The 26,153-nt window shown below is 34.3% G+C and overlaps 5 protein-coding genes across 12 annotated transcripts; 2 read left to right on the forward strand and 3 right to left on the reverse strand.

Annotated features, from left to right (window-relative positions):
* The first annotated feature begins 200 nt into the window (after positions 1-200).
* On the forward strand, positions 201-4,062 carry LOC104747150 (fimbrin-4-like). Of its 2 annotated transcripts, XM_087489324.1 has the most exons (15): positions 201-476; positions 663-945; positions 1,026-1,196; positions 1,293-1,513; positions 1,601-1,772; positions 1,874-1,912; positions 1,985-2,053; positions 2,142-2,258; positions 2,334-2,545; positions 2,626-2,793; positions 2,872-3,071; positions 3,162-3,322; positions 3,408-3,504; positions 3,594-3,685; positions 3,779-4,062. In XM_087489324.1, the coding sequence occupies exons 2-15, from the start codon at positions 859-861 to the stop codon at positions 3,953-3,955; spliced, it is 1,983 nt and encodes a 660-aa protein (XP_087345450.1). In that variant the 5' UTR covers positions 201-476; positions 663-858; the 3' UTR covers positions 3,956-4,062. The 2 variants fall into 2 exon arrangements, with proteins under 2 accessions (XP_087345450.1, XP_087345449.1); XM_087489323.1 differs by lacking the exon at positions 201-476 and having other exon boundaries at positions 618-945.
* Positions 4,017-7,020, reverse strand: LOC104747149 (BTB/POZ domain-containing protein At2g04740). The gene is made up of 5 exons (XM_010468726.3): positions 6,381-7,020; positions 5,100-5,820; positions 4,984-5,020; positions 4,781-4,914; positions 4,017-4,516 (listed from the first exon to the last, which is right to left on the reverse strand). The coding sequence occupies exons 1-5, from the start codon at positions 6,844-6,846 to the stop codon at positions 4,165-4,167; spliced, it is 1,710 nt and encodes a 569-aa protein (XP_010467028.1). The 5' UTR covers positions 6,847-7,020; the 3' UTR covers positions 4,017-4,164.
* A 1,650-nt stretch (positions 7,021-8,670) lies between these two features.
* LOC104747148 (ras-related protein RABB1b-like) lies at positions 8,671-17,586 on the forward strand. 7 transcript variants are annotated; one of them, XM_019236541.2, is made up of 10 exons: positions 8,671-8,757; positions 9,877-10,407; positions 10,502-10,562; positions 10,716-11,117; positions 11,353-11,414; positions 15,997-16,136; positions 16,440-16,522; positions 16,844-17,048; positions 17,138-17,206; positions 17,301-17,586. In XM_019236541.2, the coding sequence occupies exons 5-10, from the start codon at positions 11,357-11,359 to the stop codon at positions 17,394-17,396; spliced, it is 651 nt and encodes a 216-aa protein (XP_019092086.1). In that variant the 5' UTR covers positions 8,671-8,757; positions 9,877-10,407; positions 10,502-10,562; positions 10,716-11,117; positions 11,353-11,356; the 3' UTR covers positions 17,397-17,586. The 7 variants fall into 7 exon arrangements, with proteins under 7 accessions (XP_019092086.1, XP_019092087.1, XP_019092085.1 ...); XM_019236540.2 differs by lacking the exons at positions 8,671-8,757; positions 9,877-10,407; positions 10,502-10,562 and having other exon boundaries at positions 10,764-10,892; positions 11,068-11,117; XM_019236539.2 differs by lacking the exons at positions 8,671-8,757; positions 9,877-10,407; positions 10,502-10,562 and having other exon boundaries at positions 10,802-10,892; positions 11,065-11,117.
* On the reverse strand, positions 12,069-13,710 carry LOC104748599 (NAC domain-containing protein 69-like). Its single transcript, XM_087489606.1, has 4 exons — positions 13,199-13,710; positions 12,736-13,107; positions 12,470-12,652; positions 12,069-12,364 (listed from the first exon to the last, which is right to left on the reverse strand). Exons 2-4 carry the CDS (start codon positions 12,997-12,999, stop codon positions 12,146-12,148), a joined length of 666 nt encoding a protein of 221 aa, XP_087345732.1. The 5' UTR covers positions 13,000-13,107; positions 13,199-13,710; the 3' UTR covers positions 12,069-12,145.
* Positions 17,587-18,860: 1,274 nt separating the features above from the next.
* On the reverse strand, positions 18,861-20,635 carry LOC147926894 (uncharacterized). The gene is made up of 2 exons (XM_087487646.1): positions 19,571-20,635; positions 18,861-19,456 (listed from the first exon to the last, which is right to left on the reverse strand). The coding sequence occupies exons 1-2, from the start codon at positions 20,430-20,432 to the stop codon at positions 18,882-18,884; spliced, it is 1,437 nt and encodes a 478-aa protein (XP_087343772.1). The 5' UTR covers positions 20,433-20,635; the 3' UTR covers positions 18,861-18,881.
* Between the last annotated feature and the right edge of the window lie 5,518 nt (positions 20,636-26,153).

Here is a 26,153-nt window from a genome sequence, read left to right on the forward strand (position 1 = left end):
GTAATGCTGACACCTCAGCTTTTTTGCCAAAATGTTCCTCTATTAATATATAGAAGATTAAATTTATATTAATTTTAAAGTTTAGACAACATTAAAAATGATCTAATAAGGATGCTCTTACACGTTTGATTTGAGGCGCATGTGTCGTGTGGTGATTGATGGATACCTATGTATATACTTCATAATTCAAATCATACAACCAACACATTTGTAATATAAAATGCAATGTATCAAAAAGTTTTAAAACCCATATTTTCATCATAATGTTTGAGAGTAAAGATTAAGAAATTTATAAATTACCACTTTTATGGTTGATTTTGAAAATCTATCAAAAGAAATTATAAATTTAAGATTATAAAAGAGTTTTTGTATGATTTAATTAGAAAGGTTCGTAATTAGGAATGGTTTGAAACACAGGTTTACGGCAATGTTGGATTTTTGCTGTAATGTTGAGGAAAGAAAAATCATAGCAAAAGGTACTTTTTAAAAAATACCTTTTTAATATTTGTCAAATTCTACTAAAATCTACAGAAATTAATAGAAATATCCATTATAAAGATAAAAATGTTAACTCTTTAGATATTTATAAATCTTAAAGAAATAATCTTCTATAAAAAGCTTCTGGAATCACTAATGTATTTATCTTCTTTATATTTTAAAAGGTCATGGTGAAGTCTCCACAATTAAGTTACCACCACTATAGATCAAACCAAAGTAAAATTACTAATCAACAAAAAAGCATCCACTCACTCTCTCCCGCCTCTGTTTGATTTCAATCCAACTAGGAAGAACTATAAAATAAACACACGATCTTTCTCCAAATTAGAGTTGAACAAGAATCATCATCAGATTCAAGAGATGTCTAGTTACGTTGGTGTTCTTGTCTCTGATCCATGGCTACAGAGCCAATTCACACAAGTGGAATTACGTACTCTTAAATCCAAGGTCTTCTATATCCTTTTTATTTACCACTTCACACTTTGTAGTATTCTAACATATTGATCTTTCCCCTTCTCTTTTCGTAGTTTAATTCGACAAAAACTCGATTTGGTCGTGTCACGGTGAAACATTTACCACAAGTGTTTGCAAAACTAAAAGATTTCAAACGCACGTTTGATGAAAATAAGATCAAAACTATTTTGGATGAGTCTTATCCCAATCGCTCTAAGGAAGTCGAGTTCGAGACCTTTCTCCGGGTGAGTTTGATAATGATTATCTTTAGCCTCTCTCTAGATATGTGGATCCTATATAACAATATTGTAAACTGTGTTTATTATACAATTTTGTGACAGGCCTTTTTAAGTGTGCAATCCCGAGGATCAAAGGGCGCTTCATCGTTTCTCAAGACAGGAACTACAACGTTCCACCACGCGATAAATGAGTCCGAGAAAGCTTCATATGTGTCACATATCAATAACTACCTTAGAGATGATCCTCTCTTGAAGAGCTATCTTCCGATCAATCCTACTACAAATGCTTTGTTTGATCTTGTTAAAGATGGTGTTCTGTTGTGGTATTAATACATTACAAACTACTTTTATAACATGGAATTTGTTTAAAGGTTTGTGATTCAATCCCTTGTTCCTTTTGGTTTGTACAGTAAGCTTATAAACGTAGCTGTGCCTGGGACAATAGATGAAAGAGCGATGAACATGAAGAAAGAGCTGAACCCATGGGAGAGAACTGAAAACCTTTCACTCTGTCTCAACTCTGCAAAGGCGATAGGCTGCACCGTCGTCAACATTGGAACTCAGGACATTGCTGAAGGGACAGTAAGTATTTTCAAAATACTTTCTTTTCAGTTTCATGTTCTGTTTCTTTTCAGTTTCATGTTCTGTTTTCTAATTTTTTCTTTGCTGCTCTGTCTTTGTAGCCACATCTTGTACTTGGGTTGATCTTTCAGATTATAAAGGTAATTACTGTACATTACTTTACCGCAAGATGATGAGACATGGTTACTAATGTTTGTGTGTTTTCGGTTTAGATACAATTGTTGGCTGATCTCAATCTTAAGAAAACGCCACAACTTGTTGAGTTAGTGGAAGCAAACCAGGTAAATTAAAAACATACATTTTGAACATTTTGTAAAACCTTTTGTGGCTGAAGCAAACCAGGTAAATTCTTTGTGAATGTTTTTTCAGGATGTGGAGGAGCTTATGGGACTAGCACCTGAGAAGCTTTTGCTAAAATGGATGAATTTTCATCTAAAGAAAGCTGGTTATGAGAAACAAGTCACCAATTTCTCTTCTGATGTTAAGGTACACTAACTTGTCTCTGATTTTTTTTGCTTTGTTTCATGTATTTGATTTGTGATTTCCTTTGGTGTTTGGCAGGATGGAGAGGCATATGCATACCTGCTAAATTCTCTAGCCCCAGAACACAGCACACATGTGACATTAGAGATGAAAGACCCTTCAGAAAGAGCAAAGAAGGTCCTTGAGCAAGCAGAGAAGCTGGACTGCAAAAGATTCCTTTCTCCTAATGATATAGTTGAAGGCTCTGCAAATCTTAATCTTGCATTTGTTGCACAACTGTTTCACCACAGGTCACTATGAAGAATGCTAGTAATGAGTGAGTTTATTATTCTTTTTCTTGAACTAACCTGAAAAAAAACTCTGTTTGCAGGAATGGATTGTCTGATGAGAGTCCAAAGATGCCTGTATCCGTTCCTGAGAAGATTGTCACAGACGACGACGAAGAAACTTGTCGAGAAGAAAGATGCTTTCGCCTCTGGATTAACAGTCTTGGTGCTGTGACTTATGTCGATAATGTTTTCGAGGATGTTAGAAATGGGTGAGAGCTTTGTTTCATTAATTGGTTTTAATATTCTGGCTTGAGAATCTTAAACTCTCCTCATCATTACATTCTCAGGTGGATTCTTCTTGAAGTTCTTGACAAAGTATCACCAGGCTCGGTTAACTGGAAGCACGCGAATAAACCTCCAATCAAAATGCCATTCAAAAAGGTTGAGAACTGCAACCAAGTTATCAAGATTGGGAAAGAGTTGAAATTCTCGCTTGTCAGTGTAGATGGTCATGACATTGTGCAAGGAAATAAAAAGCTCATTCTCGGTGAGCTCTCTTAATTGCAGAATTAAAAACGTGTGTTTAATGTTGTAGTTTCAATACAACTTCAATGACAATCTTGGTCTGTTCTGTCAGCTTTTTTGTGGCAATTGATGAGACACACAATGCTACAAATCCTCAACAACTTGAGATCTCACTGGCAAGGTAAAGAAGATATTACAGAGGCAGATATTCTAAACTGGGCAAATCGGAAAGTCAAGAAAACGGGTCGAACCTCACAAGCCGTGAGCTTCAAGGTAAAGATAAAGAGTCAAAACCATGGAGACATAACCCTAATCTATCTTCATTAAACCTAACAGTATTTGATGGTTACGCTATTAGGACAAGAATCTTTCAAATGGAATCTTCTTTTTGGAGCTTTTGAGTGCTGTAGAGCCAAGAGTTGTAAACTGGAGTCTTGTATCTAAAGGAGAAACAGGTAATGACAATACTATGTTACTATGTGATGTCTCTCTTTGTTGTTATCAGCATTACATATTTGTCTTATAATTGCCATTTTTTAAGCAGAAGAGGAAAAGAATTTGAATGCAACATACATCATAAGTGTTGCAAGGAAGCTTGGATGCTCAATTTTCTTGTTGCCTGAAGATATTATAGAGGTAAATTAAATGTAGCTTCATTCATATGCACATCTTATGTTTAGTTTGCGCTTTCTCAGGCAAATAATTTTGTATGTTAACAATGATAAACAGGTAAGCCAGAAAATGCTGCTGATATTAGCTGCTAGCATCATGAATTGGAGCCTTCAGCAACAATCAGACACTGAGTCTACTGTCTCTGATGATACTGATGTGAGCTCTGTGACAGAAGAGATCTCTAATTTGTCAACAGACGATGGATCTTCAATGTCTGAAATGATGATGTTGTAAAACAAGTTTGAAATTTCTTATAAATGAAAAATCAAATCAGAGACTAAGCAAATGGTGCATGTAGTAGAAATGAAGTTTTATTATCAATATCTACATCATGTTTGATCGTTTGTGTATAGAAAGAAAGATTTGAAAGGTTCCATATTAAAATTATGAGGTAAGAGCAAAAAAGAGACTCAAAACTTCGCTTAAGGAAAACCAATAAATAATCATGCGCTGGTGTCTTTGTAGTCCTCAGCTTCTGATTCGAATTTCTCTCGCTCTGCCATTTCCACGAGCATGGCAAGGCGCTTATCAAAAATCAAAGCACTCTCGTCTCTCATGTCAAGCTCTAAAGCCTCTGCTTCAAGCCACTTCTCTCTCAGATCATCAAGGAGATTCCCTTGGTCCGTGGTCATCATGGCACCTGGTGCACTTGGAACTGTGGTTCGAAGTGAAGAATCCCCTGATGGTGGTGGCAATGTTAGTAGCATTGCCCTGAACTCGCGGGTTTCAACAAATGCCTCGAAATTACAAGCAACCAAGTCTAGGCAGTACTCTCTTATCTTCAATACACCGTACCTATGCCATTCAAGTTCAAAGCTAAACTTGTCAGCTCATATATCATCCATCAATATGTTGCTAACAGAAAAACAAAAAACACAGAAACGTTTTTAGCACTGCATTCTTAAATCCACTAGAATCAAAGTCATCCAACGAGCTTCTTCTGTACCATTCTAGACCTATAGACACCAAAATTTAATGTAGTAACTTCTGTGCTCGACCATCAAATGCAACAAAGTTAGCCATCAATTAGAAAACGGATTTAGCTAAGAAGAATCATACATATCTGACAAAACCAGCCACTGACAGAGTTCTGCAGGTGTGGCAGTTTCCAAGTGAGGTAATAAGGCGTCAGCCACAGCACGTTTAAGAGGAAACAGCAAGTAGCGAGATGCAACATCAAAGATCTCCTCAGCCTACAAAATGATTGAATGATCAGAAGGTGGAAAGACATCAATATTTCTAAATGGCAAACAAGTTTTTACCTGATTCGGACTGATCTCCTTCAAGCCATCAGTGTACCTGATAATGCTTATCGAGTTAGCTTACCATACCAACAATTATTTTTCTCAACAAGTCTTTTACAATCACAAACGCTTACATATACTCAATCATCTTCTCAAAAGCCTCTGCGCTCAAATCATGTTCTTCAAGAAATGGAAGAGTATTATCACCTGGCAAGCCATTAGTTCCCTCATGGAAATCATTCACTCGGGATAATCGTGCTCTGAAGTACTCTGATCTCGAAGCTAGAATAACTTGATGGCAATAGAAAGTTCTTTTATCAACTTTAACACAAACATCAGCAAGACTATCAACAGATGAATCAATTGCATCACCAGCAAACGATTTCGCAAGAGAAACTCGAAGAATCCTATGCAAAGAAGCAGGAAGCCTGTCTTCCACTGGGAGAGATATGCCCTGTAAGATGAACCGTTTCATGGAGTTATCAAGATCTCTATGCGTCTTGTACTCAGCATATCTATGGTGAATCAGTTCCTTGTCAATAATTTTCTGCAATGATTCACATTTACAAACTTTGCAGATCCTAACAAGATCTTCCATATCATCAACCGATATCTCCAGCCTATCAGAGTAAAAGAAGTGGATGAGGCTACAAAGAGCAGGATACGAAAGCTTCTCTTTCGAGAATCGAACTTCTCTGCGGTCTTTCCATTCATTCTCAAACTTTTGCTTGAAATACGGAGATCGAGCACTTAAGATAACCCTGTGAGCTTCAATAGGTCTACCTTGCACAAAGAACATCACATCCGGTGGGAAGTAATTGGAACTACCAAACTCACTCGGAGAATCTACAGAAACTGAGATTGCAATTTATTCAGTCTCTAGACCACATCAACAGACGTACACAAGAATGATACAAGAACTCAACATTCCTAAAAACAAACTAGACTAAGAGTGAAATTGTAAAAACGCCAAACTATTTCAGTACACATCTCTACATATTGAAACGATTCAAGAACGCAACTTTCCTAAAATTTGGATTCAAAGACTTCAACTTTTTAAAGATTGGATACTGAAAGAAATGGTAAACCCAAATACATAATCTCAGTAAACATCTCTGCATACTGAAACAGTTCAAGAACACGACATTTTCATAAAAACTGGATTCAAAGAACTCAAACTTTCATAAAAATTGGGTTCCAAGAACTCAACTTTCAAATAAATTGGATTCAAAGATCTCAAATTTTTCATTAAAAACTGGATTCAAAGAACTCAACTTTCATATAAATTGGATTGAAAGAACTCAACTGTCATAAAAATTGGACAGTGAGTGTGATTGTAAAGAAGGAGAGCAACCCCCAAATTAAGTCCATAGCCTCAAAAGTTGAGAATTGATTGAGCATTTTGGAAGGCATACCAGAAACATCAAGATCAGCATTTGAAGCTTGTTTCAGATAATCTCGATTATGACAACATCCCAAAAACGTTTCCCTAAGTGAAGCTTGCAACGGACCAAGCGGAGGAGGACGAGCTTCAAAGGCCTTAAGAAGCTTCCGAATCCTTAAATTAAGAGAAGCGTAGTGACAACGATCACCATCAAAAGTATGTTCAGAGCAAATCGCACCGTTCTCTAGAAGCAATCGAGCAGCATCGATATGACCAGCGAGACAAGCGTAGTAGAGAGCAACAGAGTCCCAACGGTCACGCGCGTTTACGTTGACTCCAGTTTCAAGAAGGTACCGGAGCCTATCGACGTCGCCGGCGCGTGAAGCTTCGAAAACGTCGCCGTTTGGGACTTTTTTTAAAGGTACAGATGGTTTGTAATCTTGGAGGTCGAGGTCGAGATCTTCTAGGTCGGATTCAAGTGTCCAAGATGAGGACATTTTGGAGCATAAACCCTAAAGGGAGTGGTGGTGACTATTGTTTTGTTTCCATGGCGGATTTGAGCTTTAACGATTTAACGATTTTTCTAGATAAAGAAGAGCCTCTTCATGAGTCTGAAGGTCTTACGTATCTCTGACGACAACGTGTTTAACTGTTGTCTCTTGTTCCCCAACTGTGGTCGATAGGTTTTATTTATTATAGTTTTTTAATTAAAAAAAAAAAATAGATAGAGAAGTCAAAAAGCCCACAAGCCCAAATCACTAGATCTCTTTTTGAGTGTTCGATTGTCCCACATTGATGGAAGTAAATTTGAAGGTTTTATTATATATCGACGTAGAGTCATCAACTAGATTATTACCAGTTTAAAATTATTTAGTTTGTTTTTTTCAGTTTTGATCATCTTCTTTTTATTTTATTTAACCATAATGTTTCATTCTTTCATGTCATAATTATTAAGCTATATAACCATAAACGCTTTCCAGGTGATTCAGTCAATTTTGCTATAGCCGGCGACATTGTAAGTGTCTTTTTTAGGTAAGTCGTTTGAGTTCAAAGCTTTTGAGGCAATGGTAACACACAACTGGTGTTGTAGTACAAGTGAAATGTGAACCGGAAAGTTTACGAATCTTTGATCAATTAGTGTTAATTAGGAATCTAATATGATATATTAATTAGGAATGTGAGTGTCTCTTATTTATACTTATCAATATTAAAACCAAAAGAACTGTATACAGTTACTCTTTTTTTATTGAAAAGTTGCTTTTACATAAATATCATGAACATTTGTAAGGAGAGATAGCTTACGTATAATAAAGATGATGAGCTACTCCATTAATTTTCAGTTGTGGTGATCAAAACTCATGCATTTTTAGGGTAATTGTGGTCATATGTTGTAGTTGTTAGATTACTAAAATTTTCGGACTAAAATAAATTTTCGCCAACAGGTGATTTCCTAACATAAGCTGGTTGGAGAAGCAGTCAAGTATGGACAAAACAGAAATTAAAGTCAATACACAAAAAAATTAAAGCATTTTATTTTTAAGTGAGACACAAAAGCAAAGGGTCATTGTCTAAGGGAATATAGCTTTCCAAAGCCATAGAAGGGTTTCCGTAAACTCTGATTCAGTTTGTTGAACCTCCTCCTTGTTATAGTAATATACTAAAAGAACTTTGTGACCTCTCGATCTAAACATGTCAAGAAGATTGGCAAACTCCGCTTCTTGTGCTATGGTATTTGAGACAATCACCAAATTGTGAGGAGTGTAGAAGAACATCCTTGTTGGGCCTCGACAATTCAATACCAGTTGAAGCCCAAACCCAAAGTCAGCACAAGATGACAAAGACTAAAGCAGTCTCGTCTTCAAAACAGAGGAACGTTGTGAGTACGGTGAAGACGCTCCACTCCAGTCCAAACAGGTTCAAGGTTCTGCAATCTCAAACCGATGAGTCACCTACTACAACTAGAGGATAAGATTGTTTTAGTAGTTCTAGATTGTTCTATGTTTGTATATAAAAGAAGAGATGTAAAGACCTAATAATTCAGTCAAGCAAATACAAAAGTATTATACAAGTTTTCACCCTAACAAAAAAACATAATTAAATTCCCTTATATAGAGCGTGAGACATTGAAACATGTAATTGACTCAAATCCTCTAATAGCTTTCTTATTTTCTTACTCTATAATTCTTTCTTGAGAAAGTAATAAAACGTAAAACCAATATTTATATATATGGGCCAATATTTTTTAAGCCCATCTAAATTTAGCCCAGTTTAGTTTATCATTTTGTAACGGTTATATTAAAAAAGAGGTTGCGATGCAAAGCAATCGCTAGTGATTTTCACAATTGCGATTCGCTTTCGTCGTCCTCTTCTCTGGAGCTATTCGGGAAGATCTTCGTCGTCTCTGCAAGGTTTTGTTTTGTTTTATGTTGTTTCCGATGAAATTTAATTTAGGGTTCGTCTTGATTTTGCATAACCAACCCCTTCTTTTGTGTTTGTTTTTTCTTCAGTTCTAGGGTTTGGTAGTTTTGTAATTGTTGTTTTTTTTTACCTTAGATTTCGATCGAACCCTTAAAAAAAAAAATTAAAAATTTAATTTGGTTTTCCGTTAAGCAAAATACAAAATCCATCGTTGTTTCTTTAGGGTTTCTGATTGTATTGTTTCTGCAAATAAAACAAAAACCCTTTTTTTTTTGGATTCGTGATTTCGAAGTCGAAACCGTTTCGTTGTAGAGATTCAGATTTTTCGATTGATTTCAAAGTCGAAACCTTTTAAACTTGTGTGTTTTGATCTTAGGGTTTTCAATTTCAAAAGAAAGATTGTTTTCTTTTTCTTCTTATTCGGTTTTTAAAGTTTGTTTTTTGCTTCAAAACCCAAAAGAAAGGGACTACACATTATATGATTGTGTTTGTCCGGTTTCTAACTTGGGGAAATTGTCCGCGTCCGTGAGTAAAAAAAAGGCTTGTCAATACTATCTCTACTGTCTTGTTGGGGCTGGGACAGCTTGACAGAAACTTCAATCTCTGCTAAAAGATCAGTCTTTGTTTAAGGCTTGGACTATTATGATGTCCTTAGAAAAATTCAATATCTCTGCTATATATTATATGGAGTTACAATTCAATATTTCTGCTCATTTGATGGAGAGTAAAAAGTCCTTTGGACTATGATATCGAAGAAAATTCAATACTCTGCTTATACAATTATTCAATGTTGTGCAAATTTGATGGAGAAGAAAAAGATACAGTCTGCAAGTAAGGGCTTGGTTAATATATGGCTTGGCCTCAGATGCATGCTCAGTTGTAACATTCAATATCTCTGCTCTTTATCATTGGAAAATGATGTCCTGAGAAATTCAATTACCTGCTGAAACTATTATGTCATTCAATATCTCTGCTATAGAAAACTTCAGTCTATGCTAAGTTCAGACTTGTACAGTGATGTCTGGAGAAATTCAATCCTCTGCTTGAAATAGAAAATTCAGTGTTCTGCTAACTACTAATGGAGAGAGAAAAAAAATGTTCTTTTATAGGACTTGTGCTTGCTGGGGCTTGATAACAGATGCTAGATTCAAAACTATATCCCAAAATTGGAGACATCAATCCCTGCTTATATGAGTTCTACTGTCTTGCTGGGGCTGGGACAAGTACTTCACATTAACTTCAATCTCTGCTAACGATTAGCCTCTATTAAGGCTTGGACAATGATGTCCTGAGAAATTCAATTCTCTGCTTAAATGTTATGGAGTGCAATTCAAAATTCTGCTAAATTGATGGAGAGTAAAAGTTCCTCTGTAAGATTGTAAAGCTCAGTTTTGCTGAAGCTGGCAGCATCCTTAACATTCATTAATCTGCTACAGAAAACTTCTGTTTCTGCTAAGATCAGACTTGTACATTGTTTTCTGGAGAAAATTCAATTATCTGCTTAAATTAGAAATTCACATTCTGCAAACTGATGGAGAGAGTATCATATTCAATATTCTGCAATTTGATAGGAGAATAAAAGTCCTTAAGTTATCTACTAAAAACAGTGTTCGTAATTTCCTGCACAGCCTCTATATAGTGTAAGTTCCCTTTTTATGTTAATGTGTATTTCTTATAAATCTTACTTTGTTCAGTCTCTACTTGCCTTACTGAGTTCTAACCATATCTTAACAGGGACATAAAAGTATTTCAGAAGATACAACATGCAGACTGTATCTTTTCCTCTTTTAATCAGGTTCGTGTCTCTTCCCTTCCCTCTTTAAAAAAAGGTATGATCTTCATAATATATCCCCTTGATGGAGTTTGTAGTCTCTTTATTGGTTACACCTCTTGATCACATAGTCTTTTTTTATAACTGTTATGAGTGATTATCAATCTATTTCTGTAGCTTCAAAAGCCAAGGACTGGAATGCGTACATGATCTTTCTCAGGTTTGACTTCTCTTCTTCGGTTTTCAATAGCATTGTGTTATTGGTTGTGTTTGAATTGTTGTAGTGGTACGGTTGTGGGAGACTCTAGCTCTTTGGTAACTACTGGTGCACAATAGGATTAGCTGAACGAACAGGTATGTTTTTGAATCGAATTTTTTGTTTCAGTAACTTTTGTCTATAAAACTTTGGTTTCTCTATATATTGCTTCTGCTGCACAACAGGATTAGCTTTTTGTAGTAGTAGCATGACTTTGTCTAAGTTTTGGTTCAGACACTATACCATTAGAGTCTATTTTGATTGTTGTAGTAGAGACAGTGACTGATCCTGAACCGGAAAAATTTAGCCAGCTTTTTGATCAGGTAGGTTTTTTTACCCCTTAACTAAAAGCTTCTAAAATTCATATGTTATTTATGCTGTAAAAGTTGAGATCTTATGATTTGTCAACATTCTATGGTTTATTCTTTGTCTTTAGTATACTGACTTAATGTTTATATCAACAACAACATTGACTTTGTCATCTAAAACTTGACTATAAACAACATTTTGAGGTCACTACATTTAGATATAAACTAGTATATGAATTTATTTTATTAGGGGCATGATTGGATTTTGGGAGCCTCTCTGGTGCAGCTCGTCTTCAACACTCCTCTTTCCAAGTAAGTCTATGTATCCATTAATTCGATTCCTAAGCTGTCTTAGTATTTATGGTTTTGGAAAAGCAATGATTTAGTCTGTTCTCTTTTGACTTTCAATTTTAGTATTTGAATTTGTGATAGATAGCATGAGTTCGTATAAGGTTTTGACAATGAGTTTTTTTTTCTCAGGTGGATTGTTTGCTTTAGGATTAAATAAAACCTCAACTAAGTTGTTCCAGCATCTCTAATGCTAGCTAACACATACAAACATAAAAACGCATAACACGAACACCAACATACACGAAACGTAACCATAAACACACATGAAAATTTTGTGCCTACTGCTGATACAAACACAACCACATTTCACGAACACACAGAAACTAAAATGTAAACGTAAACATAACTTTTGTGTACTCAAACGCTAATACTAAACAAACTTAAATGCAGCACAAATGCAAAAGGATAAAGAACGTGAACTGATCAATTAATCAGTTGAAGTTAGTGTTTGTTTAGTTGTAGCATCAGATGATCATTCACTTAATTCTTAACACACCAAAATCGTTGAGAAACTTTTTCAAACCCAATCTACTGGTCTCTGTCAATCAGTGAATGTCATCATTTTCATACGCTAAATTTCATTTAACTATAGGCACAAGACATACCTCTTGTTCATATATAACACGCACACATATATTTATATATCAAATTTCCAGAAGAAAGCATTATTGATATTAAAACGAGTGCTTTCATTAATCTGATTTGACTGTTAGTACCGATGTGATGTTCCCAATGAGAGCTAGCAACAGAATGAAGCCTATGATCATCCTCATGAGATAGTTATACCGTGGATTCTTCGGGTTTCTCTCCATTGCCTCCTCTGTAATAAACCAGCCCTTATTCTCTGTCTTTACCATATATGACTTCTTGTCTATGGACGCACCAGAGGCTCTTGACGTATCTTGTTTCATCTGTAAAGGAAAATCAGAATAGTCATTATCATGTAAACTCAACATATGTTTTGAGATCGTAAGATCCAAGTAGCCCACAAAATCAACATAAGAGCAACTCAAGACCTCTTGTTTTACTGGTATGGTACGCCGTGTGAGCTGCGATTCTCGGGGTTTTCTACTGATAGAAGGTTCATCAGAAGTTTGCAGATCTTTGCTCAACGATATCATCTCATCTAAGCCTGTTTGAGAGTGACTATTGGAGCTACTAACACTATCACCACCTAGACTTGATGTTCCTTGGTAACTCTGTCATATTAGAAGGAATACATGAGACTACATATTATTACTCCATGAAGACATTGATAATGAATACAGGTTATGTATTTTACCGTTGCAGATATCGATTCGGCATCACTATCAGTATCACAGCTATACTCAGGAATGATCCCTGACAAAGGTTTCTTTGGCCTGTGATCACTGCGGTTCTCTTGCATATATGTAGTTGGTGTGGATATGAATCCTTCATTGGCAAACAAATACTCAACCTGCTCTCGGTTAATATGTCTCAATCCACCGAGAAACTCATCATCATTTGGGGCTAAATGTGGAGCTTGTGGCAGCAAAGTAGGATTGTTGTTGTCACTGAATAACATGTCTGGATGCAATACATCTCATAAAGAGAGATCTTCTCGTTCATTCATTGGGCTTTTCAAATCATCCTCAGACATACCAAAGATATTTTCTTGACCTGGCTGCTCAAACTGAATTTGTGAAAGAAGGTTTGAGTTATATAAAAAAAAAAACAAGTTGAGACTCATGAATAAGGAAACATGATTCAGAAACTGGACTCACCTTGGGCGCTCTGACAGAATTCGAATCAGAGACCATAGATTGACTTGGCTCACTGGAATAGTTACCACCAAATGGGATGTCCCCATCTTCACCCTTATACATCACTTGGCAGATAACATAGTTCCTCTGAACAAAATTTCAAAGGTACACACACATAAGCTCGTTGCCAGCAAAACAACAAATCAAACACATATGTCTCAAACAACTCAACCACAAGCTCTGGCAGAAGCAAAACACTCTGACAACAACAGAGTTAGAATCTTAACACAACACAGAACCACAAGTTGGGCTAGAGGTGTTATCACAGGGTTAACAACTTATCACAGGGTTTGCAGCTTAATTTTCTCACATTTGAGATGACTAACTGATTACAAATTTAGATTTCAAAAGCTTTAAATTATATATTATACATTACTAAATTTAAAGATATGAATCCAAATATCCCTCACTCTATACAGTAATATTAAGGTTAATTAATGTAAAAGAATACGTTAATGTTTTTCCTAAACGTTGACAAATGAGAGTAGGACTAGATATTTGTTGTCGTAAATGGAGACGTGGCAAGTTTTTGACTGTTTATTGTCGGAACTTCCAACATAAGTTTCAAGCTTTTTTAATTCTTTTTGTTTTTTCTCTTTTTCTGAAGGGTATTTTTGGTAATTATAGTTATAGGCAAGATGTCATAATTGACTAGGACATAAATACAATTTTCACTATACTAGATGTGTCACACAGTCACACTCGTTGATTAATGTAAGCTTGCAGACATAGGGTTTGAATGGTAATTGCAGTCAGGGTGGCCAAATCCATCTACGGTCTGGACCGTTCCATTTTTAAGGTGGACTACAGACCACTACGTATCAACTCTATTTATATGTAAAAGCGGTCCGCAGTTGGTCTGTTGTGGTCTTGTCTCTGCTTTATTTGGACCACACTACTACAGACTACATTTGCTGAATGATAAATAAAAAGTGGTCCAGTCGATTTGTCCGCCCCAACCGCTGCAACCATTCACACCCATATAGATCACAAAAGCAAAAAAGTTTCATATCACGCAATTGTACTTATTCTGTTTAGTTACAAGTTACAATCCAACTTTGAGTTTAAATGCCAAGGCTCTGTCATATGCAAATGTACTTATACATAGACCATTCACCATCCCATGTCGGGTATGTAATCTTTCTCTTAATTCTCATCACACCAAATCTTTGAGAAAAACCTAGTGGTTAAAACAATAATAAACCAAAAGTAAACCAATTTTAACCCAAATTACAATTAGTTAACTACAAAACTAAGCCAATTTTCTCGAGAACAACCAATCGTCTCTTTCCCTTATCACCTTCTTCCTCACTTCAGTTTTTGATAAAAAAGAAAACAGTCAACTATGCCAATTCAAACAGATGAGGAAGAAGATGAAATAGAGAGATGAATAACTTCGAACAGATCTGAGGTTTCAAATCAGAGAGCATCGTTGAGTTCCGTCATGAGAGATTGAAGACGGATAAGGCAAAGCTCGTAATGCTTGTTGAGTTCATCGTACTCGAGAATGATTCTTGACTTATTCATGTCGGAAACTATAAATCCGGCGACGACGACGGGGGATACTATATGAGACGGAGATTTTGGAGAAGACGACGACAGAGCCACGGAGGAGACGAAGAGAGCATATCAAGGTCGGAAACTGCAATTCCGGCGAGAAAACTGAGATATACAGCGACGCTAAGATTTGTGATGAAATCTACTTGCTGTTTTGTTGTTGAAGCTTTTCCGATTGGTGATAAACTGATAACGGAGGAGGCAGCGAGTTTAAGATTTTTGCTTTTTCAGATTTACAACTTCACTCCGTCTAAAATCTACAGTTTCTTAATTTATCCCACTACTCTTATTCTTTTTAGATTTACAACTTCACTCCGTCTAAATCTAACATATTATTATTATTTTTTTTTCAACCATTGGGCCAACAGGCCGGCCCATTAGCCTAATCCCTACATTCGTAATTCGTAGGAAGCGGGACTCGATCTCGGATAGTTGTGATGGTGCCTTGTGCATTAAATACTTACCTTTGGCCACTGCATTAAGGTCACTTCACTCTAACATATTATTTTTTTTATTTTACTTTAAATTCATTTTATTTTGGTCTGTTTTTTAAAATAGATGGTTTAGGCTCGGTTTAGACCTTAATCCGATGTAACCCAGATACACGGAGATTTAAGTTTCGAACTTCTGATTTAGAGGGACATATGTTTCAAATTTTTTTTCAGAGAAATATAGATAGTGGTGTAAGTTCAGGTTCTATATAGCTTGATACGATAGTTCTTAGAGAGAAATAATTCGTTTTCCCAGCTTATGTGAACAATCTTTAGTTGTTCTCAAATAAAAATAACATATATTATTATCCTTATCTTTGGTAGAGATAAGATCAAATATATTTTAGAAATCTATTTTACACAAATTTATATTTTATTAGAAAATCACAATTATGACTTCTTAAAATTTTTACTAAAAGATTTGTATAATTATAAATTATGAATGCCGTAAAAAAAAAACAAAATCTTAATTTACTATATTTCAGTTTTTGTGAAATCCCGGACACATTAGAATCGCTAATTGTTATATATAGACTATAGAGAGGAATAAAACTTCCAAGACTTACCTACCACCGATTATATCTCCAATTGATCAACCATGTCATACGATTACCTGTTCAAATACCTAATCATCGGAGACACAGGTCAATCATACCTTCTTCTCCAAGTTTTTTTATATTCTTGGTTTAACCTAGCTATTTCGTGGTTCAGGTGTGGGAAAAACGTGCCTGCTTCTACAATTTACTGACAAGAGATTCCAACCAGTCCACGACCTAACCATTGGTGCTGAGTTTGGTGATCGAGTGGTCACCATCGGTGGTCGGTCAATAAAACTTCATATTTGGGACACAGTATGTACGCTCTCGCCTTTATCTTCTCTATCGATGTCGAAATTGCATTATTTAATTTAACTGATAAAACGATTTTGTGTTCAATACAAGGCTTGTCATGTGAGCATCTCAACCATGTTCAACTTTTCTTTTGCCATGTGAATTATGATTGATTGGTTTGTATGTAATATATTATAAGCAACTTTTAGGTTTTCATATATTAGTTAGATCTAAAAGTCTCTGTGTTTGGTCTTTTTAGTTTCTAGGGTAAAAGTTGGATTCATTGTTGTGTATGATTTGAACAAGTTTGTGATGTTTTACTAGGCTGGACAAGAGACTTTTAGATCCATCACAAGATCATTTTATAGAGGAGCTGCGGGAGCGTTACTGGTTTACGACATCACCAGGTTCAGAATTTTTCATGATATTTCTTTATTCTTGTATACATTGTAGCTTTCACATAATCACATAATCACATTTACACATAACTTCGCTGATGTCCCCGTGTGTAACATTGTGTGTGTCTATTTTTTAATTTTGTTGAATTGGTTGGTCTTGAGGAATTTTAGTATATAATCTTGTTTTGTGAAATTCGTGGGAAATCATTCGGAAATGTGTGGAAATTTTGTCAAAAATTGACATGTTTCCTTATAGCGTTTGGAGCTACGATATTGTCTCTGGACTTTGGAAAAATGAAACTCAAATCTTACAAAATTGATGATTCGTAGGAGAGAGACGTTTAACCATGTGGCGAGTTGGATGGAAGATGTTCGGCAGCATGTCACTCATAACATGAGTATTATTCTTATCGGAAACAAATGCGATCTTGTTCGCAAAAGAGCTATTAGCAAAGACGAAGGAGAAATGTTTGCCAAACAACATGGTCTGCTGTTTATGGAAACGTCTGCACGAACATGTCAAAACGTTGACGAGGTTATTACTTCCTTACAAAAATATTTTAGAGTTAACTAAAGAAATTATATATATGTTTTCTTAGTATCACATACTGTATATGCAAACAGGCTTTCATAGAGACTGCTGCAAATATTCTCGAGAAAATTCAGAATTGTGTCTTTGACGTATCAAAAGAGGTTTCTTCTTCTTTCTTTCATTTTTCTTCTTATTCATATCACATACTAAGCCAGCCAATGTGATTTGCAATTCATTTGATCATGATTTTTACAGTCACCGGGGATCAAGATCGGATATTCATGTCCTCGAGGTGAAATTGGAGGAAGATATGGTACCATCACCGAGCTAGGTGGTGGCTGTTGTAGTTAGTCCCAAAAAAAATTATTTTTACTACGAGTAGGCGTGTATTTGGTGTTACGCCTGTATGATTAAATTTACCTCTAAAACCAATAAAAAAAATACATAAAATATTAATGTATTATACATATAGGTTTTCTTTTTCTTATCAACATACAGAAAATATTTCATATAGCATAAAAGACCTGTAATTAAATTCTCAGCATAAGAATACGTACTATGCAACAAATTGATTTGGGGTATTTATTAATTGTTTTCTACATTTTTTTGGTTAGTAGTTAGTATACGGATGAACATAAATATTAGATTGAAAATGCATGATATAATTGAGCGGATATATAAGGAAATTTTGGTAATTAATATCGAAAAATATAAGAGTACTAGATATTCACCTACGGTACACCGTGGAACTATACTTATTAAATTAAAATATATAAAAATTAAGTTATATTTATTTGTCTTATATATATTTAGTTTTATCATTGGTTATAACCTGTAATCACCAATTTTCTTTTACATATGTAGAATAATATAATTTTTACAAAATTATATACACATTATTGTTATTAGTTAAGATAAAATGAGATAATTTTATCAATATTTGATTAGAAAGATATGTTAAAAGATTTTTCCGTATATAATTTTCTAATTGCATTTTTTATTCCCTTACAAAAATCCACGTATATACTACACATATGTGGTATAAAGAAGATCGGACTTGACAAACCAATCTTTATTATTAGTTCCACGATACATGATTCATATAACTGAACAATACATATATGATAGGTAGTAACCCGTGCTACATCACGGGCCAAAATGTTTATTATAACTTGAAATTTATAATACTGTCTGATTTTTTTCAGATTATTTCGCCGTTTTCAATCATTCTTCAATTAGTATGTACTTATTTATTACATTTGACTGCAGTGAGCACGATATATATTCTGACACAGTCTACCTTTCATTCTTTTATTATTACACCTCTGGCTTCTGTCCTCTCCTCAGGAGACTCTTGACCCTTGGGTACTGTAATTCTTAGTATTAGGTGTAGTCTTATTCTTTTGTTTCTATAAATGTGTATATATGGAGTTAGTTACTTCAACATAAAATTTTTTTGAAAGTAGGTTTTGTAAATATTTATAACATAATTAATGACTTTACTAAATTATTCAGGTTCTCTAATATTACAAATATATATTATAATAATTATCTTATAATTGTAATTAATAACGTAGTAGAAATTGGAATTTAATAAAGATGTGAAATAAATTAAATAAACGAAATTCAATATGTCTATATCAGATAAAACGAATTTAGTGGAGTAGATAAATAATAAGTTTTCTCAAATTTATTTGGTGGGTAAAAATGAAAAAGAAAACCTGCAAAAAAAAAATAATATGATCAAAAATTGTAAACGACAAACAAAGTTATACATTTTGAAATGATAAACACAAAGTAAAAACAGAAACTTACGAAGATATGCATGAATCAGGATCAAATGTTTTGGAAAACCTCTTTGAAGACGACATTCCTTGTTTTCTTTTGAGGTTTTCCTTTTGGGTCAGTAATGAGGATTTTCAATCCTGATTTACTGCTTACACGGGACATAGCTACATATAGCTGGCCATGAGAGAAAACAGGTCTAGGCAAGTATAAACCAACATTTGAGAGAGACTGACCTTGACTTTTATTGATAGTCATTGCGAAAGCAACGTTTATAGGAAATTGTCTACGTCTCATTTTGAAAGGCAAACGGGTATCTGATGGTATTAATACCATTCTTGGTAAAAGAACAATTTTACCAACTCTCGTACCAGTGATTATTCTTGCTTGTATAACATGATCAGCCATTTGTGTAATCTGTAGTCTTGTTCCATTCATTAAGCCTCCATGAGGATCAATATTGCGTAGCAACATTACTGGACAACCAATTTTCAAACGAAGAGCATGGTTTGGTACTCCGGAAATCCTAACTGAGTTTAGGAAATCAGGACTATATGCAGGATTGTCTTTATTCCTTGTATCTTGCGGATCAATACTATCTGAACTTAAGTAAACTCTTTCCTCACCTGTTAAACAATAAAGGATTAAAACAAAACTATGAATAATTTTAATTAAAAACTTGGAGAAAATAGCTCTACTATATAGTATATAGAGAATATTAGCAGAAAACTTTAACTAACCTTGTAATATAGATATCATGTGGTCATTTATAGTGTTGACATCATCATTTGTTGGACATAAAATAGCTCTGCTTTGAAAATAGCTTGCATCCTTTGCAGTATGTAACGAATTACCATATACTGCATTAATGATAGATTCAATTGGAGAGTTTACTTCTGTGACCAGCAATTCTTCTGGGATGTCAATATCAACAACTCCATCATTTGGCTCATTAAGTCTTCCTTCTCCAACGTCAAGAATCCATTTCGAGAACTCTTCAATCTCTGTGGCTTGATTCGGAGTTATGTTTTGCAGCAACCTCATATTTCTTGTTAGCCTTAAAACTTTACAATTATTCCAAAGGTAAGAAGAGTTGAGCGATGAGTTAACTATTTGCTCTCGACCAACACAAACAATAACAGGAAGGATCTGACGGAAATCACCACCAAAAATAATGACCTTACCACCAAAAGGTTTATCTTCTGGATCACGCATTATATCTTTCAAACTTCTATCCAAAGTCTCAAAGCAGTATTTACTCATCATAGGAGCTTCGTCCCAAATGATCAACTTCGCTTCTTGGACTAATTCACCTAAATCAGAAGACCTTGACATTCTGCACATCGACGTTTCATGAACTTCAAGAGGTATGGCAAACCTTGAATGAGCTGTTCTGCCACCTTCTAACAAAAGAGAGGCTATACCGCTAGATGCGGTATTCAAAACTATTTCTCCCCTTATTCTTACAGCTGCAGATAGAACTTTCCAAAGGAATGTTTTACCAGTTCCACCAAAACCATATAAGAAAAATACTCCACCTTTATCTTTGAAAACAGAGTTTATGATCTCATCATATATCTTCTTCTGCTCTTCCGTAAGCATATTTAACCACTCCAGATGATTCTTCTTTAAATCAGTTTGATTGATGAATCTCCGTTCATCAGCTATTAACTGGTTTAAAACCGGAATATTATCATTCTGTAGCTGAGGCAGAGTTTTGAAAGACTCTAGCGAAGAACCATTCCTTTTCAACTGTTTGTTTATCTCTTGTAGACAAAATATTTTCCTTTCTTCATCAGTCAATTGAAGCTCTGCAAAATGAGATTTGTAAATTTATATACTACATTTAACTAATTAAAAAAAAATGTATCTATATAAGATAGTTAAGTAATGTACCTGGTCGCTTTAATTCTTTTCTTTTGCGCCTTAAAATGTCCTCAGATAACATTTCCCAAGTTTCTTCCCATACAATATGAGGAGTACTTAAAACGGCTGCAAGAAGCATCCTGACAAACATTTTACGAACGAACTTTGGAGAACACATGAAATTTGCTTCTTTGATACCTTCAATATATTCTTTGTCATCATCTAACAACCCAAGACTGTAACATGCTTCACGATACGTTTTGTGTACGACACCATTAACAGTTTTAATGTGATCAAAACTGGTAGGACCTCTGATGGAATTAAGGAGTATCCTCAAATGATATGCATCATCTATGGTCGGAGGCACGTAGTTAATTCTACCTATTGCAAATGCTTTTGTTTTTCTCCTAAAAAAACACTTCTCCTTTCCATCCCAAATAAACTTGCTTGGTATTTCTTCGTATAATAACTTTCTTGCTTCTTCATCACGCTTATTAAGTTCAAATAAAGCAAGAAACTGAGATTCATCAAGAGAGTCACGATCCATGACATTCTGTGCAGACTCACCTTCTCTGTAATAAATAGTTTGTTTGCCTTCCTCATGGAAACTGAGTGGCACAACAGCGGTTTGCCTATAATGTATTTGGTAAGCTAAAATCCTCCACATAGCTTCACATGCAGATACATATCTGGAAAAAGGTTTAAAAAGATGATTTAGAATGAATAATATAAACAGAAATTTAAATATTAAACAACAATATATTTACCTTCCATCAAAATAATCTTGAATTTCGTTTTTTGATGATGGAGTATTTTCATTTTGCAGATTCTTGTGACCTTCTTCATTAACTTTTTTTATATTAGGTTCAACTACGACACCAACTCGATCATTACCTTTGTGAACATACTTAAATAAGTACTTCACTGAACCTGTTTGGTTGCACCACTCCACATTAATATGAGCATGATATTTAAGTGACAAAGTCCGATTGTAAGGGACAACATAACGGTTATCACATTTGAAGCTATTCTTCTCGATAAAACGCCCATCCTTTCTTCTTCTATAAACCGGGTAACCTTCCTTATCAATGCTGGTGGTTTTGACATTCTGTTTTGGATAAAATTTGGAACAGCTACCTTCTTCCATGCAAGGCGATGATGGGTTAGCACTACCACATGGACCATGAATCATACATTCTGATATTATATTGTAGAGTTCTGGATCTTTTTCCTTGTCTGGAATTTCAGCAGAAATCAACTTGTCAATTTCGTCTGCAGTAGGGAACTTGTATCTCGGATCCATCCATATGATAATATGAGCATGCGGAAGACCCCTCTTTTGAAACTCTACTGTGTACATAGCTGCACAATAATATAATTTTTTTATATATAAATATATATATGTAATGTTATAAATGAAAGAAAAATAGTCTTATTAATGTAAAATAAAGAAGGTAAATAAATCTTTACCTGAAACTGTTTTCCCAAAAATATGTTTTCTTGTGATGTCATCCATTAGATTCTCAAGCTTGAGCTTGAATATTTTGCAAATGATGTCTGGCCTGTCTTCAGCCTTTAGCTTCCTCTTATTGACAAATCTTACAATTTCAGGCCATTTAGGATTGCATGTGAATGTAATAAAGAGATCTGGAAACCCAAACTTCTTACATGTAGCCATTGCATCAAGGTAGCTCTGCCTCATATACCTTGGTCCGCCAATGAAAGAAGCAGGTAGCGTGAAAGAATCTCCTTGATTGCTTAGATTGTCGTCTCCAGCTTCTGCTGCTTTCCTTAAATCTTCCTTGTATGTCCTTCGAAGTTTCTTTTGGTTTTTTTTTAAATACCTGAGCCTATTAGTTTCTATCATCGTATAAGCATCAACAATAAACTGCTGTAGTAATCGCTTTGATCTTAGAAGGGTGTGCTTCTCATGTTTCCTTTCTTGAAGCCTATACGCAAACCACTGTCTCATACTTACATCCTTCTGTCTCTTTCTATTTGATTCCTTAGTATTCTGTTTATTTGATTTCCTGCCTCTTGTTATCTTTGTCTTCTTAATACCAAGTCTGTAGCCATCTTCTCCTCTGGGAAACAGCAAAGGATACTGTAGAGCTAGATATGCGACATGACATTCATGAATTCTTAGTAATTTTCCAGATATTTTTTGAAGAACAATATCTCGTCTATCCATATTCGCATCAATATCTCCGGGAATCAATGCAGCTACTTCAAAGGCCGTAGGGATGTTGTATTCTCTGCCATCAGTCTTGCGACTTGAGATAATCCTCATATGGAAGTTTGCTTCTTCTTTTTCCATATCAAACCTGTCTCTAGCCATTCTAAAAGCTTGTACATGAGGATTAACGTCGTCAAGCAATTTAATGAAGCTTTCCACAAGGTCTGGTCTGAATTTTTTCTTCCCATCCTTATTAGTTACACGATCTACTTTGCTGAAATTGTTTAAAAGTAGACATTAGTAAATCTCCTAATAGATAATATATTGATAATCCAATATTAAAAAAATAAACTCTTTTTATTACCTCATAACATTAACTCTGTTTTGGACTTCATTTTGAGTGTCAACAATATAAAGTTGCTGAAACTTTGCATAATCACCAGGCTTTGGTTTTAAAGATCCCATCAAATGATAGTTTTCCCCTTGCAAAGCAAACATTGATGGACCACGTCCTTTTTTAACAGACCGGTCTACCTTGCCACCCAAAGATGTAAATGAGAAAAGCATGTTGTAAAGTCTTGTGTTCTCTTGAAAGTGACGTGACAAATCATCTTCATTTGTTAGTAGATTCCATAACATCTCCGGGGACTCTTTTAGCATAGGTAGAACAATTTGTCCATGCATACAACATCCACTATAGATTGGGTTATTAGTCTTCCTTTGTCTGTTAATCCTCTCTCCATACCAAAATATTGCACCACAATGAGTACAACTATATGTAGGATCACCATCATCTACATATCCTGCCCATAAGTAATGTTTCCTCATTAACAAATATTTCTGTTTACAAACGACATTAAAAATATAAGTTCAAAAAAATTACCTGCCCAGTAATTAACTGTATTCTTTGTACTTAAAGACTGGGTTCCAAATACTTTTTTAAACGTTGACTCAAACATGGTGAGCATATCGTAACGTTCTTTAGCTGCATTAAAAGATGACACTGGTGGTGTAAATTGATCGACAACATTTTCATCATCAGAAGCATATTCAGATGATGATGAAGTGTCTTCTCCTTGACTACTACAGTAAAACACTTGATCATCATATTCTTCTTCAATATCTACAAAATAATAGAAGGGGATATTTTTCATTAATAAATGCATAATAAGTATCATAGTTATTTAATAAAAAATTATATTATACCGCTATCTGAGTCCAGCTGCTCATATTGTTCCTCTTCTTCTTCATCTAAATTTGTCATTTTGGAGACTTCATAAACCTTTCTTCTGTAAAAGTTGTTTTTTGATGCTTGAGTGGACAATCTCTCTGTGTATTATTGCGAAATTAAATTAAAAAATTTTAAAAACGTACTAAATATATATAAGATAAAATGCCAAACATTTAAAAGTATAAGTTAATGTCTTAAAATAAACATACCTCTAGTTATAGTGCTATCTGTACTGAAGTCATCTTGAGTGGAGTGTCTGATGTTTGTTTCTGTTATACTAGTACAATTTGTAGGTGTAGGATTGAATATTGTATTCTTTCCATGATTACTCGAGTACTTCTGCTGCACTTGGTCTATAAGTATTAAGTTAATATAACATTTTGATATAATTTTAGATAATTAAAGTAATTAGAGATATATGTTAACTTAATTTACCTGATAGAGCCGATGTTGCTCCTTTCCTTTTTGTTGAACTTGTAGCTCTTTCATTATATGAGTGACTAATAGTGGGTTTCAAAGTTTGGGTTGCTGGACTTTTTTGGAGAGTGGGCTTGTTTCCTGATATAAGGAGTTATAAAATTAGGTCTTGTTATCAAATAACATGACTAATAATATCACCATACTTATGATTCTGACTAATAATAAACATTTTTTACAAATTAACCAAATTACCATTAAAAATATGGGACTGGTTTTCCCTGAACAATATGCTTTGGGTTCCAAAGGTAGAAGAAGGTGTTCTATTCTCAACACCTAGTTGACAAAATTTGAAAAGCTCAAGTTATTAGTCTCCGGAAGTTAATATAATTATATTTAAAATAAAAGAAAAAGTATATAAAATAAAAGTGTAAAATACCAGAAATAGTGTTACTTGTATTTGGAGACAAAAGTTGATGAGAAGATGGCCGATTAGAAATATCATTAAGAACTCTACCGAAAACAGAATTAATATTGACTGAAGATTGTGGCGTATTTGAAACAATAACTGGACTTTGTACTTGATTCCCATTATAGAGTTTACGGATTTTTGGTTCTCCTGGTTTGCCTTGATCTTGATTTTCGTCGACATCTTTTCTCTTCTTCATCGTCAACAACAAATACAAAAGATAGAAAAACTTAGTTAATGATTTTAATAAATAGCTTCTTATGTGATATCAGTTTAAAAAATCTTATATACTCTGATTAAATTATTTTTGGAAGGAATGTCTTAAAATACATTCTCAAAAAATAGGCAAACTTATAAATTAAGGATGAGAATACGCAACAGTAAATATTCTAAAATATTCTTGAGGATTTTATTGAAATATTTTCTAATTATTAATATAAAGGAAATAATAGTAACGATGATAAAGTACATTATTCTCCGAAATTAAAGGCTGAAGATTACAACAACTTATTGAAGATACTAATAATATGGAAATGCAAGATTAGGGAATTAAAGTGCAGATAGTATTTTTGGCCACTAAAACTACTAAGAAGAATAAACATCTTCTTCTTCTGTCCCCTCATAATCCTCATCATCTGATGTCTCATTATAATACTTAATATGTTTGTCTGAATATTATATGGGGTGTCCACAACCGGAGTTTTTTCACTGAAATACTCAATCTCTTCTTTGTCGGATCCAATTCCTCTATGAATGCAACCATGTTTATAATTTTCTTTGTTCTATTACTTGCATAGAAGGAAGAAGGTGAAAGATAAGTGGTGAAGATATGAATATAATAAAAATGTGATAAATATAAGATTTAAATGCTTGATGGGAGCAGTCATACCTTTTGGTTCTGACTTTTCTTATTGGAATGGTAAAGATTTAGAGAATCAACTCTTCTTTATTTGGAAATGTGTCAATTTTAAAAAATTAGACTTTTAGACATCCATGCATTGGTTTAAATAATAAATATTCATTTATTTTTCGTTTTTGTTTTGATAATTTCAACTAACAACCTTATATGTTATATCAAGAAAACAATGATATATGTCTACATAGGTCTACATAGGTCTTTAGCCGTAAACAATGATATATGTTATCTTAGAAACATAACATAAA

The sequence above is a fragment of the Camelina sativa genome, chromosome 15 (assembly GCF_030686135.1).
Source record: "Camelina sativa cultivar CO46 ecotype springtype chromosome 15, ASM3068613v1".
NCBI classification, from domain to species: Eukaryota; Viridiplantae; Streptophyta; class Magnoliopsida; order Brassicales; family Brassicaceae; genus Camelina; species Camelina sativa.

Bases quoted from the DNA above. Each gene is read 5' to 3' on its own strand.
- LOC104747150 (XM_087489324.1), top strand. From the start codon at position 859: ATGTCTAGTTACGTTGGTGTTCTTGTCTCTGATCCATGGCTACAGAGC. The intron at 1,197-1,292 runs GTGAGTTTGATA...ATTTTGTGACAG, and splicing joins AGTTCGAGACCTTTCTCCGG to GCCTTTTTAAGTGTGCAATC. The intron at 3,505-3,593 runs GTAATGACAATA...TTTTTTAAGCAG, and splicing joins TGTATCTAAAGGAGAAACAG to AAGAGGAAAAGAATTTGAAT.
- LOC104747149 (XM_010468726.3), bottom strand. From the start codon at position 6,846: ATGTCCTCATCTTGGACACTTGAATCCGACCTAGAAGATCTCGACCTC. The intron at 5,021-5,099 runs GTAAGCGTTTGT...AAGCATTATCAG, and splicing joins GAGAAGATGATTGAGTATAT to GTACACTGATGGCTTGAAGG. The intron at 4,517-4,780 runs GTATGATTCTTC...TGAATGGCATAG, and splicing joins TGGCTGGTTTTGTCAGATAT to GTACGGTGTATTGAAGATAA.
- LOC104747148 (XM_019236541.2), top strand. From the start codon at position 11,357: ATGATTGGATTTTGGGAGCCTCTCTGGTGCAGCTCGTCTTCAACACTC. The intron at 11,415-15,996 runs GTAAGTCTATGT...TTCGTGGTTCAG, and splicing joins TTCAACACTCCTCTTTCCAA to GTGTGGGAAAAACGTGCCTG. The intron at 17,207-17,300 runs GTTTCTTCTTCT...TGATTTTTACAG, and splicing joins TCTTTGACGTATCAAAAGAG to TCACCGGGGATCAAGATCGG.
- LOC104748599 (XM_087489606.1), bottom strand. From the start codon at position 12,999: ATGTTATTCAGTGACAACAACAATCCTACTTTGCTGCCACAAGCTCCA. The intron at 12,653-12,735 runs GTAAAATACATA...CTAATATGACAG, and splicing joins CCGAATCGATATCTGCAACG to AGTTACCAAGGAACATCAAG. The intron at 12,365-12,469 runs GTCTTGAGTTGC...TTTCCTTTACAG, and splicing joins CCATACCAGTAAAACAAGAG to ATGAAACAAGATACGTCAAG.
- LOC147926894 (XM_087487646.1), bottom strand. From the start codon at position 20,432: ATGCTTACGGAAGAGCAGAAGAAGATATATGATGAGATCATAAACTCT. The intron at 19,457-19,570 runs GTTAGTTAAAGT...ATTGTTTAACAG, and splicing joins CATGATATCTATATTACAAG to GTGAGGAAAGAGTTTACTTA.